Raw genomic sequence first — 14,251 nt, forward strand, 5'->3', positions numbered from 1 at the left:
CTAAAAGTTGCTGAATGTTAAATAGAGCACAACATATCTGCCTCAAGAACGGTGGCAAAGCACTACTTTTATTCTAAATGAATCACTTCAGCTGTCTTGACACCATGATGTCACAAGATGGCACATATTGCTTTGACCAGAGTACAAAAAAAGCCAAAATACGGAGGTGACTATTATAGAACATGGATGACTTTTTGTCGGACGATCTTTTATGGCCTAAATTGTCATTTGCCTAACAAAGTTTGCAAAACACTAGTTTGTTTGGTCTTGAATGTTTTGGTAGTAGTGACTTAGTCGTACGTGCTACGGTGTGCTTGTGTATAGTAGCTTCAACTTGAAAATTTGTTTCCTGGCGTCCATTGTGTTACCTCAACATGGAGGTGAGTCTTTAAACGACAGCCGTTTCACCAGAACCGGGAGACTTTGTTTAGTCCGTGAACTCCCTGAAGAAAAACTCTTCCTTCTGTTGAGTTTCATTCCACGCAAAGTTTGGAAATTAAAATTCTGCCACAGTTTGTGTCATGGCAGAGGACAAGCGCCAGCGAAAGGTCCAAACAAGTCATCTTACGAGATCTGGCTGATCCCTGACTGCCGCCTGTTGGCGTCCGTGTCCCTCTCTGTTTGATATTTGGAAAGGTCACATGGCACGAGGGGGAGGGGCTGCCCGTGTTCTGCCACCACCGCCTCGTACGGGGGCACCGCTTCGTACGGTGGCGCTGCTTCTGACGGGAAGGAGATGGATGCGATGCGTGGATACTCCGAGGGTGGCGAGGCGGTACTTGGACCCTCCTCTGCCCCCTCAGACTCATTCTGACGGGGGTCCCACAGCGAGTATGGTGGGGGGTCGTCTGTGGGTATGTAGAGGTGAGCGCAACCCGGGCCCACGCATTCATCGTAACTGCGGAGAGGGAGAAGAAGAGTATTAGATACCGTAAAGGTGTAAACTGGCAAGGGGTGTTTGTTTAACACTCCAAGGAGATTTAGAAGAAAAAATTTGGAAGTGGTGCTCCTGACCAAAAAACAAATATTTTTAATTTAATTGTAGCTCAAGGCAGACAAACCCAGAAACAAAATGGACCCTCGCTTCTTGTGCCACTCCAGCCCAAGAAACAAAAATGGTGTCAATAATCACGGGAACTGACTCGGTAAGGACAACATCACAAGTTCCCGTCACAAGTTGTCCTATTTCATTCACGTGTTAAAAGAAAAAAAAAAATCAAAAAGATGATTGTCATGTGAGAAGCGTTTGTCATCTGATAGCACTTAACTGCGGAACGACAAGAATGACAAAAGGATTTATTCGCCCCGATATTGTAAAATAAAACCATGGAAATAGAGGGAGGACGTCTGCCATTACTTAATTGGCTGATCCGGTCACGTTGGTCACTTCATATCTTTTCATTTCTTTTCTTGGCAGGAGGACAGAGGAAGGGTCTATTTGAATTATTTATTAAAATTGCCAATTAAACCAGATGACATTTTAGTTCAAACACAGCCTGACTTGGCCTTTTTACACACACACATACACACACACATATCCAAAGGGCAGCAAAAGTAGAACCAAAACATCCGCATAAATGAATGAGCACAAAAAGAGGTCAGTCAGTCAGTCAGTTAGTGTGGCACTGTAACTTGCTGCATTGACGGAAAGGTAAACGAAATTATTACAGATAAATCAATAAATGACAAACGCTCACCGTGGCGGAGAGTCGGGGTATAAGTGGTTGACTTGTGACAGACTGTAAGAGTCAAAGTCCAAACCGGGTGGAAAGTCTTCTAAGCAGGTCGACCTCAGTTCTCCGACAGAGCCTCCGAAGGAGTAACCATCCGGACCTAGAAGGTTCCGAGGCAAAGTCGGGTTTCAAACCAGGTTCGGGTTAGGCATGTGAGAGTGTACGAACCGTAGCTGGCTCTCAGGTGAGGGTTTCGTAGCCGGCTGTCCTTTCGCAGGCTGCCCACGATGATGGTGACGCAGGAGAGGAAGAGCACCAGGCCTATGACGATACCCGCCACCACCAGCGGAGACACCAGGAGAGACGCTTCGCCCCCAGACTCGCGCTCACTCCTGCAGTCCGGGTACTCCCCATGGCTCTGGTTCGAGCTCACTGGCGGAGTGGAGGGAGAACTTTGTTTTATGTATTCCAATGTCATCATTGGTGGTCATTTTGGGTCACATTTTTTTTTCATATGCTAACTGAAAGGACATGTATGTTAGCTTGATACGCGGCCATTGTTAGCGTAGTTGTTCCCATAGCTGACTTTTATGCAGACGGTATGGAAACCATGAACGCAAGCTGCGTTGATTCCAGAGTTGCGTGCCAAGCGGCGTGTTGCGAGGAGAAAGAGCGAGAGCGCAGTGTGGCGGGATGTCATGTTACGTAACAGCTTTATTCTCCCGCACACACTACAGACTCCTTCTTATCCCTCCTCCTTTGCCATCTTTCCTAGCCTCATCATTCCTCCGGGGACTCACTCCACTTTAGCGTGTGACAGATAATTAGAGCTACACTTTACACACCACGCACACACTACACACACACCACACGTGGTGTATCCTTCTCAGCCGTTTAACGTCTCATTGCTGTTTTTTTTTTTTTCCTTCTCTGGCTTGTCGGTCTTCATCTTCATGACATCTTCCTTGCAGTCGCGTCATTCTCCTCGGGGAGTGTGTTTGAGCGAAATGCTAATATTTGTAGCGTTTAGTTCAACGGGTGCTCATATTAATGACGTTTACTGTAGTGGTTATTTTATGTACTACAATGCTAGTACAATATTTATATTTGTATAAATCAAAGCTCGTGATGACAATGAGGATGTGATAAAACCAAAGAGCAAATCATGTTAGCAGAGAGGACACAAGGATGCCTCGGAGCGCTCGTCTGGCGTCTCGGAGAACAACGTCTCGGGAACACTTAGTGGCGAGAGACCAATTCTCTCGTGTGAGGAATGGCTGACAGCAACACAAGAACGGAAAACACAATTATCCACGCTGAGACGAGACACTGGAGACAACGTTAGATCACGCCTTTGGAAATTAGATTGAAGTTTTATGACATTGAATTCATCTTCAAATAATTGCTGTAGTCACTCTTCTTTTTTTTAAATTGACGCAGTATAGTGCAAGAGTTTCTTGCCACCTAGTGGCCGCTAGTGGAATTACACTTAAAACAAACTCCAGTCAAACAGCAGAATGCAACATGGTCCGCTTGCCTAAATGAAATCAATTTGAATGCCTTATATATTTAATCGGTAATTATGAGAGGAGGGGTCGCATTTCGATGATTTTCAAAATGTTTCAGCCCGAGTTGAACGTGCGCCTTAAAGTCATTTACTGCCGTATCGACAGAATATTGTGAAAATCCCACTTTGATCAATCCATAAATGGATGTGCTCATCGGGATCGGCCCGATGAGGTCGAATGGTCACAAGGATTGAAGCCAGATTGGCTGCAGCGCTTTAAATCCATCCACGATTGGTCGATTAAGAATTTGATCAGTGGTGAAAATAGCACGTTGCGCCAACACACGCTGCTCGCACTGAGGCCGCCCGGTGGGATTCCGGATGCATGGCGTGATATATTTTTTATTTTTTTTATTATTATCGGTCTGCCTGTGCGGCGAAGGATATCTCACCTTCTTCAACACTCGCCAGCTTTTTCGTTCTCACTTCTCGGAAAACAGCTGCTCGGCTATATTTATATCTTTATTAATTGAATGAGGACATTTCCTGTAGTACTACTTTGGTTTCCAAGTTTAAATATTTTCCCGTGATCAAAGAGATAAGGTTAGTAACAGCAATGGCACCATAGTTACTTTACAAAAGTCATTAGTTACACAATGACAACGCACAATTGGCAGGTGTTCAAACGACAACAGAAACAAAAGCTCTTATCTCCCTTTAAATTAGATTTCCCTTTACTCTGTAGCTATTGTTTTTTTTTTTTATACACACTTTGTTAGTCGCAGCTTTGCTTTGCTCATCCCTGTTCCGATTTTTCTTCGAAACATTACGTGGGCGATAACGAGTGTCCAGAAAGCACCGGAGGAGATGATCAAATAGAGGCGGAAAGGGGGAGGAAGAGGCCACGTTTAATCGTGTTAACGCAGCACCGGAACATCTGTCTGTGTTGGACACGCAAACACACATTAGCGCTCTGTGCATCGGCAAAAGTAGTCGCTGTCAACAGCTGATCCGTCTGTTCTACGTTGACATTTACCCTTTATTTCTCCTTCCTCCCTCCCTCCTTTTCTCATTCAGTTGTTCCAAGTCCCTCCATTTGTTCCCCCCCCCCTCCCCTCACCCTTGGGAGTGTTTCTGTTCTCCCATGATACCCTTTTAGCTAGCTGGTGACAAGACATGTTGTCAGGGAGAGCAGACAGGAACAATTAGCCGATTAATCGGTTATCACGATTTTATCTTACCAAATATTGGAATCAGTCTGAAGAAGTCCATTTTTTTTTTCTGTCCTTTTAGTTTGCCTGCACCATGTCAAAGAGTCAGCGCTCATCTTGACCCCCTGCGGTGCTCTTTAATTGTCATCGGGGGTGTTAGGGAATGAGCCGGAACAACCTTGCCGATCTGATACATATGCACAAGGCTCATATCCATTTAGATAGATGCAAGCCAGCCACCCTTATAGATGCAGACAGACGCTTGGATGGCCACATCGGGGGAAAAAAAAAAAGCGCTGTTAAAAGCACTTTTTTTCCCCCGCGGCCATTTCCATAAAATGCGGCGATGCGGTGATTGATAGCTGGCGAGAGGCGAGACGAGGCGTGGCGGCACGCCGCTGATGGATAAATGATGTGTGCAGCCACGAGGAACACACGCAGATTCCATTTCAGATCTGCCCGCATCACAGCGGTGCACCCCCCACACCCGCCGTATGTAGATTGGCTTGAGTCTTGATCTTTTTGCCACTGATAGCACCCCCCCCCCCCCTACACACACATACGGTATTCGCTTTCATATTACTGCAAGTCGACAGTCATCAGGGGAATTGAAATGGTTAGCACGGAAAAAAATATGTATTTAGGAGTCCTTTGCCATTATATGGCAAATGAAAATTGCAATGGCGTCGCTATGGCAATGCCCCCCATCAAATATGCCAGGCCAGATATTTTTATTTATTTTTTTTTCCCCGAGGATTTTTTTTTTTCACCATTTGTTTCCTATAGGGAAAATAGTCACTATTTTTCTAAAGGAAATTTTGGGTTCACAAAATAAAATAAAATAAATAAATAAATAAATAAATAAATAAATAAATAAATAAATAAAATAGACTTCACGTTAGAACCTTGGTTCTTAGACTAACCTAAGCACCAACTCTCACCTAGCCCTTCCCCCTGTATAACTCATTTAAAATAATTTTTGGTGGGCACTGGGTCTGCTTTGACATTATTAATTCCTGTCAAGTAATGCAAACACATTACTCTCCAAGCACAAAGCAGCAGTATCCAAAAATGTCAACCTTGGCCATTGGAAGTGTCTTATCTCCACCCAGCAAGACATCCCTGAGCTTTTTATCCATCTCTTGGCTTGGCTCCCTTTTGGGAAGCACGCCCCAGGTGCCAGGATGGATGGGAAAGGGGGGGGGATCAGCTAAGGATGTGAATAATACATCAGAGGAGAAAAGAAGGAAGGATGAGGTGATGAGAGAAAGGAGATTTAAAGGGCAGGAAGGGAGCGCGGGACTTGTCCGTCCATCTGTCCCCCCACCGCGTCTCCCGGACGCCTCCGCCGTGGTCAGGATGCGTTGCGTAAGCACCGATTCATCTTTTATTGAAGCATCTATAAATACTGTCTGTTGTTCTCTTGGGTTTAAAAGCTCAACCTCTGATCCGGTTATAAATAAAGAGGGAAGATAGCCACCGAACAAGCCACTTCGGTTGAAGTGAAGACCTCGCACGACATTGCGGAGCGTGCATACGTGAATGCAAAATGCTAATGTAGCATCATTTTCATGCTGTCATTGGTGCTACGGTTTGGATTAGCAACTGAGGACGTAATTTGCCCGCTTGCTTCGAAACGATTTGATAAAATTGATTGACGTTGTGAAATTGGCAACCAGCAGAGGTGCTGTTGAGTCACAACGCAAGGTGAAAAACATCGTAGGAAAATCACGTGGAAAGAACCGATTGAGTTAATCGATTGCTCGGATTTCTGTTATTTCATTGCGTCTTGAAGAAATTGTTGCCGAGCAAATTGTGCAACTTTTTTTTTTGCTTATGATTGATAGCGGATAATTCCGAGTATTCAGGGGAAAAAAAAAAACATCTTAAAGTATCGGTATGGAGTCTCCTTTTTAACAGAACTGGAAAATCAAAGTATTTAATAGAACTATAAACTAATGAATATAAATGTTTTCATTCAAAACCTTTGAGAAAAAGGAAAAAAAAACCTACACAATTCCAAATCCATTATTTCCCCATTATGAATATATAACATGATAAATCAGTTCAATTCCGGGAAGCCGCAACAAATGAACCTACAATTTCAATTTGACAGCGTGAAATCACAAGAGCTTCTCTTACCTGAGCAGATCAATTTCATCAGCATGAACTCGTGTTCACAGTGCTTCCTCCCAGCACATCTCAATGGGCAGGAAGCCAACTTCAACTGCTTGCCGACACACGCGGATGCTGCTAGCGCTCCGATCGCCACGAACGCCGCTGAGGATGGAGGGAGGGAGTCAAACGGAGGAGAGAGAGAGGAATAAAGAAGGCAAAACAAAACATGGAGGAAAAAAAAAACAACACAGAGTATGGAGATGGACAAACATGATGGCAGGAAGTGAAGGAGGCGTGCGGCATCCCAGCCTGCTGTTTATAAAGCCTCAGGCACACTACTGTATGTTTGCATGTGTGTGTGTGTGTGTGTGTGTGTGCCGTGCAATTGTTCATCCTCTTGTCTTTGCATGCTGCTGCGGCACAATTTATGACTTTAAATATGCGAATCGCAGAGTAGCTCACTCTGCAATTCATGAGAAAATAGAGTCTAGTGCCTTGAGCTGCACGGCTACGTTAAATTAGCTCTCCCTATTAAATCATTGTGTTTCCGCCTTGGCCACCAGGGGGGCAGTAGAAAACTGATATACAGATACACAATACATGGAGACGGTCACAACTCCTTAGTAATATGTTTTTTTGCAGAAGATAAAGAATATACGCCTGCGGGGATTGTCATATTGATCATGATCGTTTCAAATAAACAGTTTTTAGTAATAATAATAACAATAATAATAATAAATTATATTTATAAAGAATCTCAAAGTGCTACAGAAACGCTTTTTAATTATTGCTTATCAGCCGCTGGATTTAAAGAAATTGGCGAAATCTGATTTGATTTAATTTGTGTTCATATAAGTGTGTGAGTGAATGTTTGTTTTGTATTGCCGTCTGTCGGAACATGGCCGCAGGGTTTGACTCGGGCGCGTCAAACTCATTTTTGTCACGGGCCGCGTGTCCTCAGTTAGCTTCCGTTATGGCTGTCAATTATATACAGGATATCTGTATATAATGTCATTATATACAGAATTGGCTACACGACAAACTGATGAATAACTAGCTTTGTAAAAACCCTTCAAATATTTTAAAAAGATGCATCAAATTTTTTTCTCAATATCTGTAGTTTTTAAAAGTGAAGAAAATTTGCAATTGTCGTACTGGTACATGCACAATATACGGCGAGGTTAAACGCGGCACTCATTTGTTTCGTGACCTAAAAAAACAAAAAAGAAACTAATTGAATTGTCTTGCCAACTGCCTGTGGCAATCCCGCTGGCAGGCGGTTCCGTTTCCATTGAAGATAATTATATGATTACCGTGTTTATTCTAATGAGCGCATATTCTAATGATTGCTCAGTGTGTGTTAGCGATAACCCAAATAAAAAACATTGCTACCTCTAATTATCGCCCATGCTGCTAAAAGTCCCACCCAAATTTTACGTTTTCCTCCGTGACCGCATTCCGACGTCATTGCGTAAATTTAAATACGACTTATTTAACAGCACGATTCGACTTTAAAGTGAGAATTCCCACTTTCTGACTGTAAAGTCACAATTCTGACTTCATTCTCAGAATTTCGACTTTAGATTTGATCAGCTCAATTAGACAAATGACATTTCAATTTGCCCTAGTATTTTTCCTCCAGTTAGCCGCTGATGCTAAGAGATGCTAAAGGATGCTAAAGGGGGGAAGCAGCAGACAGGAAAGGACACAAAAAGGACCCTGTCCTGAAGGTCTAGCATCACTCCATCATGTGCCAGGTATTCTCTACCCGCTTCCTCATCCATCTCCTCCCAGATCATCCTGACAGTCCATTAGGACCACACGTCGCCCTCATCCATTCACAGCGACAGGCCGACTTATCTCCAAACGGGGACCGAGAGCGAATAGACGGTGAGGAGGTCAGCGGTCAGAGCCTTTGAGATCACTTTTAACGCCGCCTGACCCACGCTCACATACGGACAATGCGAACCCGGTGGTATTCGTCCGGCAGCTTTTCTGTCAGGTCCGCGAACGTACTTTGCGGTTCCAACGAGAGAGTTTCAAAGTGTGTGGGAGGAAGAGGAGAGCAGCTGGCTGAGCCAAAAATCACTACAACACGCCTACGATTTGTTGTGTGTGTGTGTGTAGGTGCGTGTGTGTTTAGTTTCATTTCATTTCACCATTGCATATTTTTTTTTTACTCCTGACTTGCAATTTTTCTTTTTTTTTCTCCCTTAGAAACACATCAAGTCAAAGACAATGCAAAATATACAAACCACAAACAACTTCAAATGGTAAGACGGCAATGCAAAATATACAAACCACAAACAACTTCAAATGGTAAGACGGCCTTTGTTAAAGCCGACTAGAAGAGCTTAATCACTTAATGAGGTATGAATCTGCAGAATTTCACATGGCGGCAGCTGTGAGCTGACTCATTTAACATGAATTTTAATCTGATTGGTTAATTCCGAACATAGCTTTATCCCAGCTCGGAGGGTGTGGACAGTTTTGCAACTACGTTATTTTGTTTTTACAACAAGTCACATTAATGATTGTTTTGTCTTGGTCTCCTTTTTTTAGGTTACAAAACCTGACATAAAGAACAGGGGTGTGTAAACTTTTGTTTCACTTACAAATGTTGCTCACCAAACACGCTAAACTGCTTTTTGTTTTTGTATTCTTTAATTTCATTTTGCACGACAATGTCATTCACATGACACACAATGAAGAGACGCAAATGACACACACACCCACGTCATCGAGCCGCGCTTACCTACGTAGACGTCCGAGCGGCTGCTCACGAGCTTTTGCGTGCTTGTTTGTATCGTCACAGCAACATGGACGCCACGTGAAGCTGGTTCCCGCCTCTCGGGACGTGGCCCACCTCCTCGGAATAGCTTCGTTAGCGGTCAAACTGGCTCTTCTTCCTCCTCCTTCCTTCTTTCGTTCCTTCTTGGTCTTTTTTTCACGCAGGAGCACGGCACGGCGGGTGTACCAACCCTCCTCTTTGTCTGCCTTCTCGTTTTTTCTTCTTCTTTGCGTGTCCTTCCCCGCAGGATAGTCTACTTCAGCATCATCAGCATCCCAGCAGCATCCTCCTCCTCATCCTCCTCATCGTTCTTACCGTCGTGTTGAGCATTGGCGCCCCCCAGCGGTAATAGCCTGGTAGTGCCGTCTTGCTGGTCACATAAAGCATTATATAAAATATCAAATATCAAAATATAAAATAAAATATAAACAACTCAGGAATTATTAGTCGATTTCATAGTAGTTTTTTTTTATTTAAATGCAACAAGCAATCCTCATGTTCAAAATATCCAAATAAAAATGAGTTCTTTTTTACTTCCCCAAAATTCTAAAATATGTATGTTAACAAAAACATTTTATTATGAATTTATGGGAATTTTCAAGTGTCCAGGTTCTCTGTGGTCGTATAGTACTCCATTGTGCGTGGATGCGTGGACACACCAAAGTTGACCTCGATTTCCAGTCAAGGTGCGAGGAGCCCAAAAGCCCAGTGGAATGTAATAAGCTCCTGCAAAGGTGTGTCTTTCCATACACATCTAGCAACCTTCAACGTTTCCCAGCATTTTACTTTACTGGAGATGAAGAGAAGAATCTGCTACGCGTTTCTCCTGGCGATCTGGTTCTCGGGCTACCGGGCCGATCCCCCGGCGCCGCATGTGATTTTTATCATGGCGGATGATCAGGGTTACGGCGACGTCGGCTACCACGGCTCGGACATCCGCACGCCCGTTTTGGATCGGTTGGCGGCGGAGGGAGTGAAACTGGAAAATTATTACGTTCAACCCATCTGCTCGCCCTCTCGGAGTCAACTCATGACAGGACGGTCAGGAACATTTATTTTTTATTTTTTTTAAAACACAACAATTAAATGATCCGCACTTGCTCGACTTGTCATTTCAAATTGATTATTGCCACGTTTGGTTCAAAATTACTGTCAAGCTAAACAGAACAAAAATAATTATTTAAGGAACGCATGTAAATAGCTAGCTTAATGCTAATGGAAATTGCAAAATGCCATATTCCAGCTAGCATCTATCTATTGGCTTAACCCTGTGAATTATTTTTTTTTATTATTGGGGATTTACGTCTCTCCAAAATTGTTGTATGTCAAAGCACTGTTGACCATTCTGTGAAATTATTTCCCGAACTCATGTCAGTTTTTCTTTTCTTGTCAGCTACCAAATTCACACGGGCTTGCAGCATTCAATCATCCGTCCACGTCAACCCCTCTGCCTCCCCCCGGACGTCCCCACCCTGCCCGAGCGTCTGTCGGAGGCGGGTTACGCCACGCACATGGTGGGGAAATGGCACCTGGGCTTCTGCAGGCCCGGCTGCTCGCCCACGGCACGAGGCTTCAGCAGCTTCCTGGGCACGCTCACCGGTAGCGGAGACCATTTCTCCTATCAGAGCTGTGACAATGCCGAAGCTTGTGGATTTGACCTGCATGATGGAGATACGCCGGCGTGGGACATGGCGGGAAATTACTCCACTCTGCTTTATATTGACAGGTGAGAGTTGCAGTTCTTGGAAATCTTCATGACCTAACATGGCCCATCCTTCCCAACAGAGTGAAGCAGATCCTGAGAAGTCACAACTCGAGCACGCCCCTCTTCCTCTACCTTTCCTTGCAAGCCGCCCACACACCCCTGCAGGCACCTGACCACTTCCTGGACTTGTACCCGTCCCAGAGCAATCGCATCCGCCGTCACTACGCGGCCATGCTCAGCTGCTTGGACCACGGCGTGGGTCAAGTGGTGGACCAGCTGAAGGCGAGCGGTCTTTATGAAAACTCCGTTGTGATCTACTCGTCCGATAACGGTGGGCAGCCTCTGTCCGGAGGAAGCAACTGGCCGCTTCGGGGCGGCAAAGGGACATACTGGGAGGGCGGCATCCGGGCGGTGGGATTTGTCCACAGTCCCCTCCTGAAGGTCAAGGGAGTGGTCAGCAAGGCGCTTATCCACGTCTCGGATTGGTATCCAACGTTGTTGTCACTGGCTGGTGCCCCGCAGTCACACCGAGGATTGGACGGTCACGACGTTTGGGGCGCCATCAGCGAGGGGCTCCCCTCACCTCGCACGGAAATCCTCTTCAACATCGACCCGGTCTCCAGGAAACCCGGGGAGCCCTACGACAAGGCTTTGGTGCTCAACGGCTTCGGGATCTGGGACACGGCGGTGAGGGCGGCGATCCGCGCCGGGGATTGGAAGCTTCTGACCGGAAACGTGGGCGACGGCGACTGGACGCCACCGCGGGCCAACACCGACGGTCCGGAGCGCTGGCAGGGCCTGGAGAAGCGGCGCAACGAGGTGGGCAAGTCGGTATGGCTGTTCAACGTCTCCTCCGACCCTTACGAGAGGTGCGACATGGCCCGAGCTCGGCCGGAGATCGTCAAGCATCTCCTGAACCGGCTGGCGGAGTACAACCGCACGGCAGTGGTGCCGAGAAACCCCCCCGATGACCCCATGGCGGACCCCGAGCTGCACGGCGGGGTGTGGGGACCCTGGCTGGGACTGGAGGGACAAGATGGAGATGAGGTTGGCAGGAAAAGCTGGGCGACAAGAGTCAAGCAATGCAAGTTGTGCAAATTAAAAGCGCTCTTTAAAAAGGTGAGGTCGCGTCTGCAGAAGAACGCCGTGTTCTTCTGAGGACATCGTGTTCTGCTGCAGACAAAGACATTGCGGGGGGACCTACAAAATGTCTGTCATCAGATGTCAAACACTCTATTTGGGATTTATTTGATAAACCACACTTATTTAACTCCCTCAGGAAAACGTTTTCACCACCAGGTAGCTATTTAGCGGCTAGCACGTGATACAGCTACCGTAGAAAATGCTTCTCGTCTGTGTTGTTCATGAATATTCAGCTATCCTCATTTGCCGATTCTGGTCAATTCCCATGACAGCCACCCACCATCAGTCCTTCAGCTACCCTCTCTGCAGCTCCCCTCCGTTTCCTCATCCTACTCATTTTTGTCTTGCATACTTTCATAATCAAGGTTTGTAACGTGTGTCATATCAGCATGTGCAAACAGCTCAATAAATTCACTAAATTACTTTCCTATATCTTTCTTTTACCTCCTCACTCATTAGATTTGAAATGCCAGCTTTAGGGTGGTACAAATTGTATAGATTATGAATATATGTTTGAAACCTGTATTTTAAATACGTTCTTGACCAGACTTAAGTTTATTTGGCACACCTAAAGGGTCATGTAGCTTCAAGAGTGCCCTCTGCTGGACATTAAAAAAACTCACACTTTTCCAACGTTAACAGGCTGTTTACTGAAAGGCCATGTACATTTAAATCCCAACATATTTTCCAGTACATAAAAAAATATTGCTTACTCTTATGATTCTTACTAACTGACTAACCAAAGCTTGTTAAATGCCTGTTTCAAAGGACAAGAAAAAAAGACATTGCTGGCTGAGATTTTTGACTTGGATGCCCACACGAGCCTTTTCCAGTCTGCTTCGGATGGCCTGTGGAAAGAAAGCACCGTCACATGCTGTAAATCACCAAGGAGGTGTCACACAAACGCATGCCTACACACAGACACACACACACACAGGCGGGCGGGGAACACAATGCATTCAGTACGTGGGAGGGAGCTGTCGTATCCATTATTGGCTGATGCTCATTTAAACTGTGGCTTCTTCTTGTGATGCTCATTTTGTCAAGCTAGCCACATTCAAGCCAGTGAGAACTATTTTTTTTTCCTCGTCATTTCCACATCAGATTAGTATGGCTGCAATATAATATTTTTAATTTTTTTACAGAAAGTATGATTTTCCCCAGATTGCAAACATCCATCAAATCGATTGATATTTCATGAAAGATGAGAAATAACATTAACTTAACGCTAACATGCACTTGCACCCAAACTACTTTGCGAGTTTTTTATCAATCTCTGACTGACACTTTCTGGGATGGTGGCCCAGCGTTGCTCTGATGGATAACAAAAAGTGCTGATCCACAATGAATTTATTTTACATAAATTTTGGGGTAAAAAAATTAATTTTCTGTATTTTTTTTGTCACTCTTGGGGTCGTTTTTTATGTAGCTTAACCACAGAGATGACAAATAATTATAATTATTAATTTCAAAATGAATATTAATAGGGAAATATAGTCATGCTCATTATTTTCACCCTGTCAAAATACACAACGAACTGGCACAAAATATTTTGAGGGTTTATCATGGCTGGCAATTTTGTTTCCTCTATCTCGACCCTCTCGTGTAGCTTCGCATCAAACGTAGCAAAGCCTTTTGCGCTGTCAGCGGTCAGTGAAAGGAAAAAGCAAGAGTGTCCCAATGGCAGGCGGCCGCCAGGCGAGCTGCAAACATTTTTGCTGAATGACTCATTCTGGCCTCGGCAACACTGCTCTTACTGTGTCATCACACGTTTCGCCCAAAAGAGAAGCGCCGCGCGTTATTAATCAACAATAGTGCAGACTTGCACTGAGATAAACGATTTCACAAAATTTCTGTATCGGGTTTCCCGATTGTCAAATAACCTCCACTCAAAAAACAAAACGGCGAGCGAAGGGGAAGAACATTCTTATCAGCAACCTTACTGACTCACTCGGGCTGTCTTTCCATCTGCAGTCACATGACTTTGAATTTCTGTGTGCTCCCCCCCCCCCAATGCTTTACTGCATGTGTACACATGCGTGTAGTCCTCTGACTTACGAGTGACCTCATCCTGCCCTGCAGACAGATCATTTACAGAATTTT

General features: G+C 44.9%; 2 protein-coding genes across 2 annotated transcripts; one reads left to right on the plus strand and one right to left on the minus strand.

Annotated features, from left to right (window-relative positions):
• Positions 1-38: 38 nt before the first annotated feature.
• Positions 39-6,665, minus strand: bean1 (brain expressed, associated with NEDD4, 1). The gene is made up of 4 exons (XM_049736483.1): positions 6,534-6,665; positions 1,902-2,105; positions 1,698-1,833; positions 39-898 (listed from the first exon to the last, which is right to left on the minus strand). The coding sequence occupies exons 1-4, from the start codon at positions 6,556-6,558 to the stop codon at positions 565-567; spliced, it is 699 nt and encodes a 232-aa protein (XP_049592440.1). The 5' UTR covers positions 6,559-6,665; the 3' UTR covers positions 39-564.
• A 2,922-nt stretch (positions 6,666-9,587) lies between these two features.
• Positions 9,588-13,411, plus strand: si:dkey-174i8.1 (arylsulfatase I). Its single transcript, XM_049736478.2, has 3 exons — positions 9,588-10,341; positions 10,694-11,026; positions 11,086-13,411. The coding sequence occupies exons 1-3, from the start codon at positions 10,097-10,099 to the stop codon at positions 12,161-12,163; spliced, it is 1,656 nt and encodes a 551-aa protein (XP_049592435.1). The 5' UTR covers positions 9,588-10,096; the 3' UTR covers positions 12,164-13,411.
• The last annotated feature ends 840 nt before the right edge of the window (positions 13,412-14,251 follow it).

This window comes from Syngnathus scovelli, chromosome 12, assembly GCF_024217435.2.
Source record: "Syngnathus scovelli strain Florida chromosome 12, RoL_Ssco_1.2, whole genome shotgun sequence".
In the NCBI taxonomy this organism is placed as follows: domain Eukaryota; kingdom Metazoa; phylum Chordata; class Actinopteri; order Syngnathiformes; family Syngnathidae; genus Syngnathus; species Syngnathus scovelli.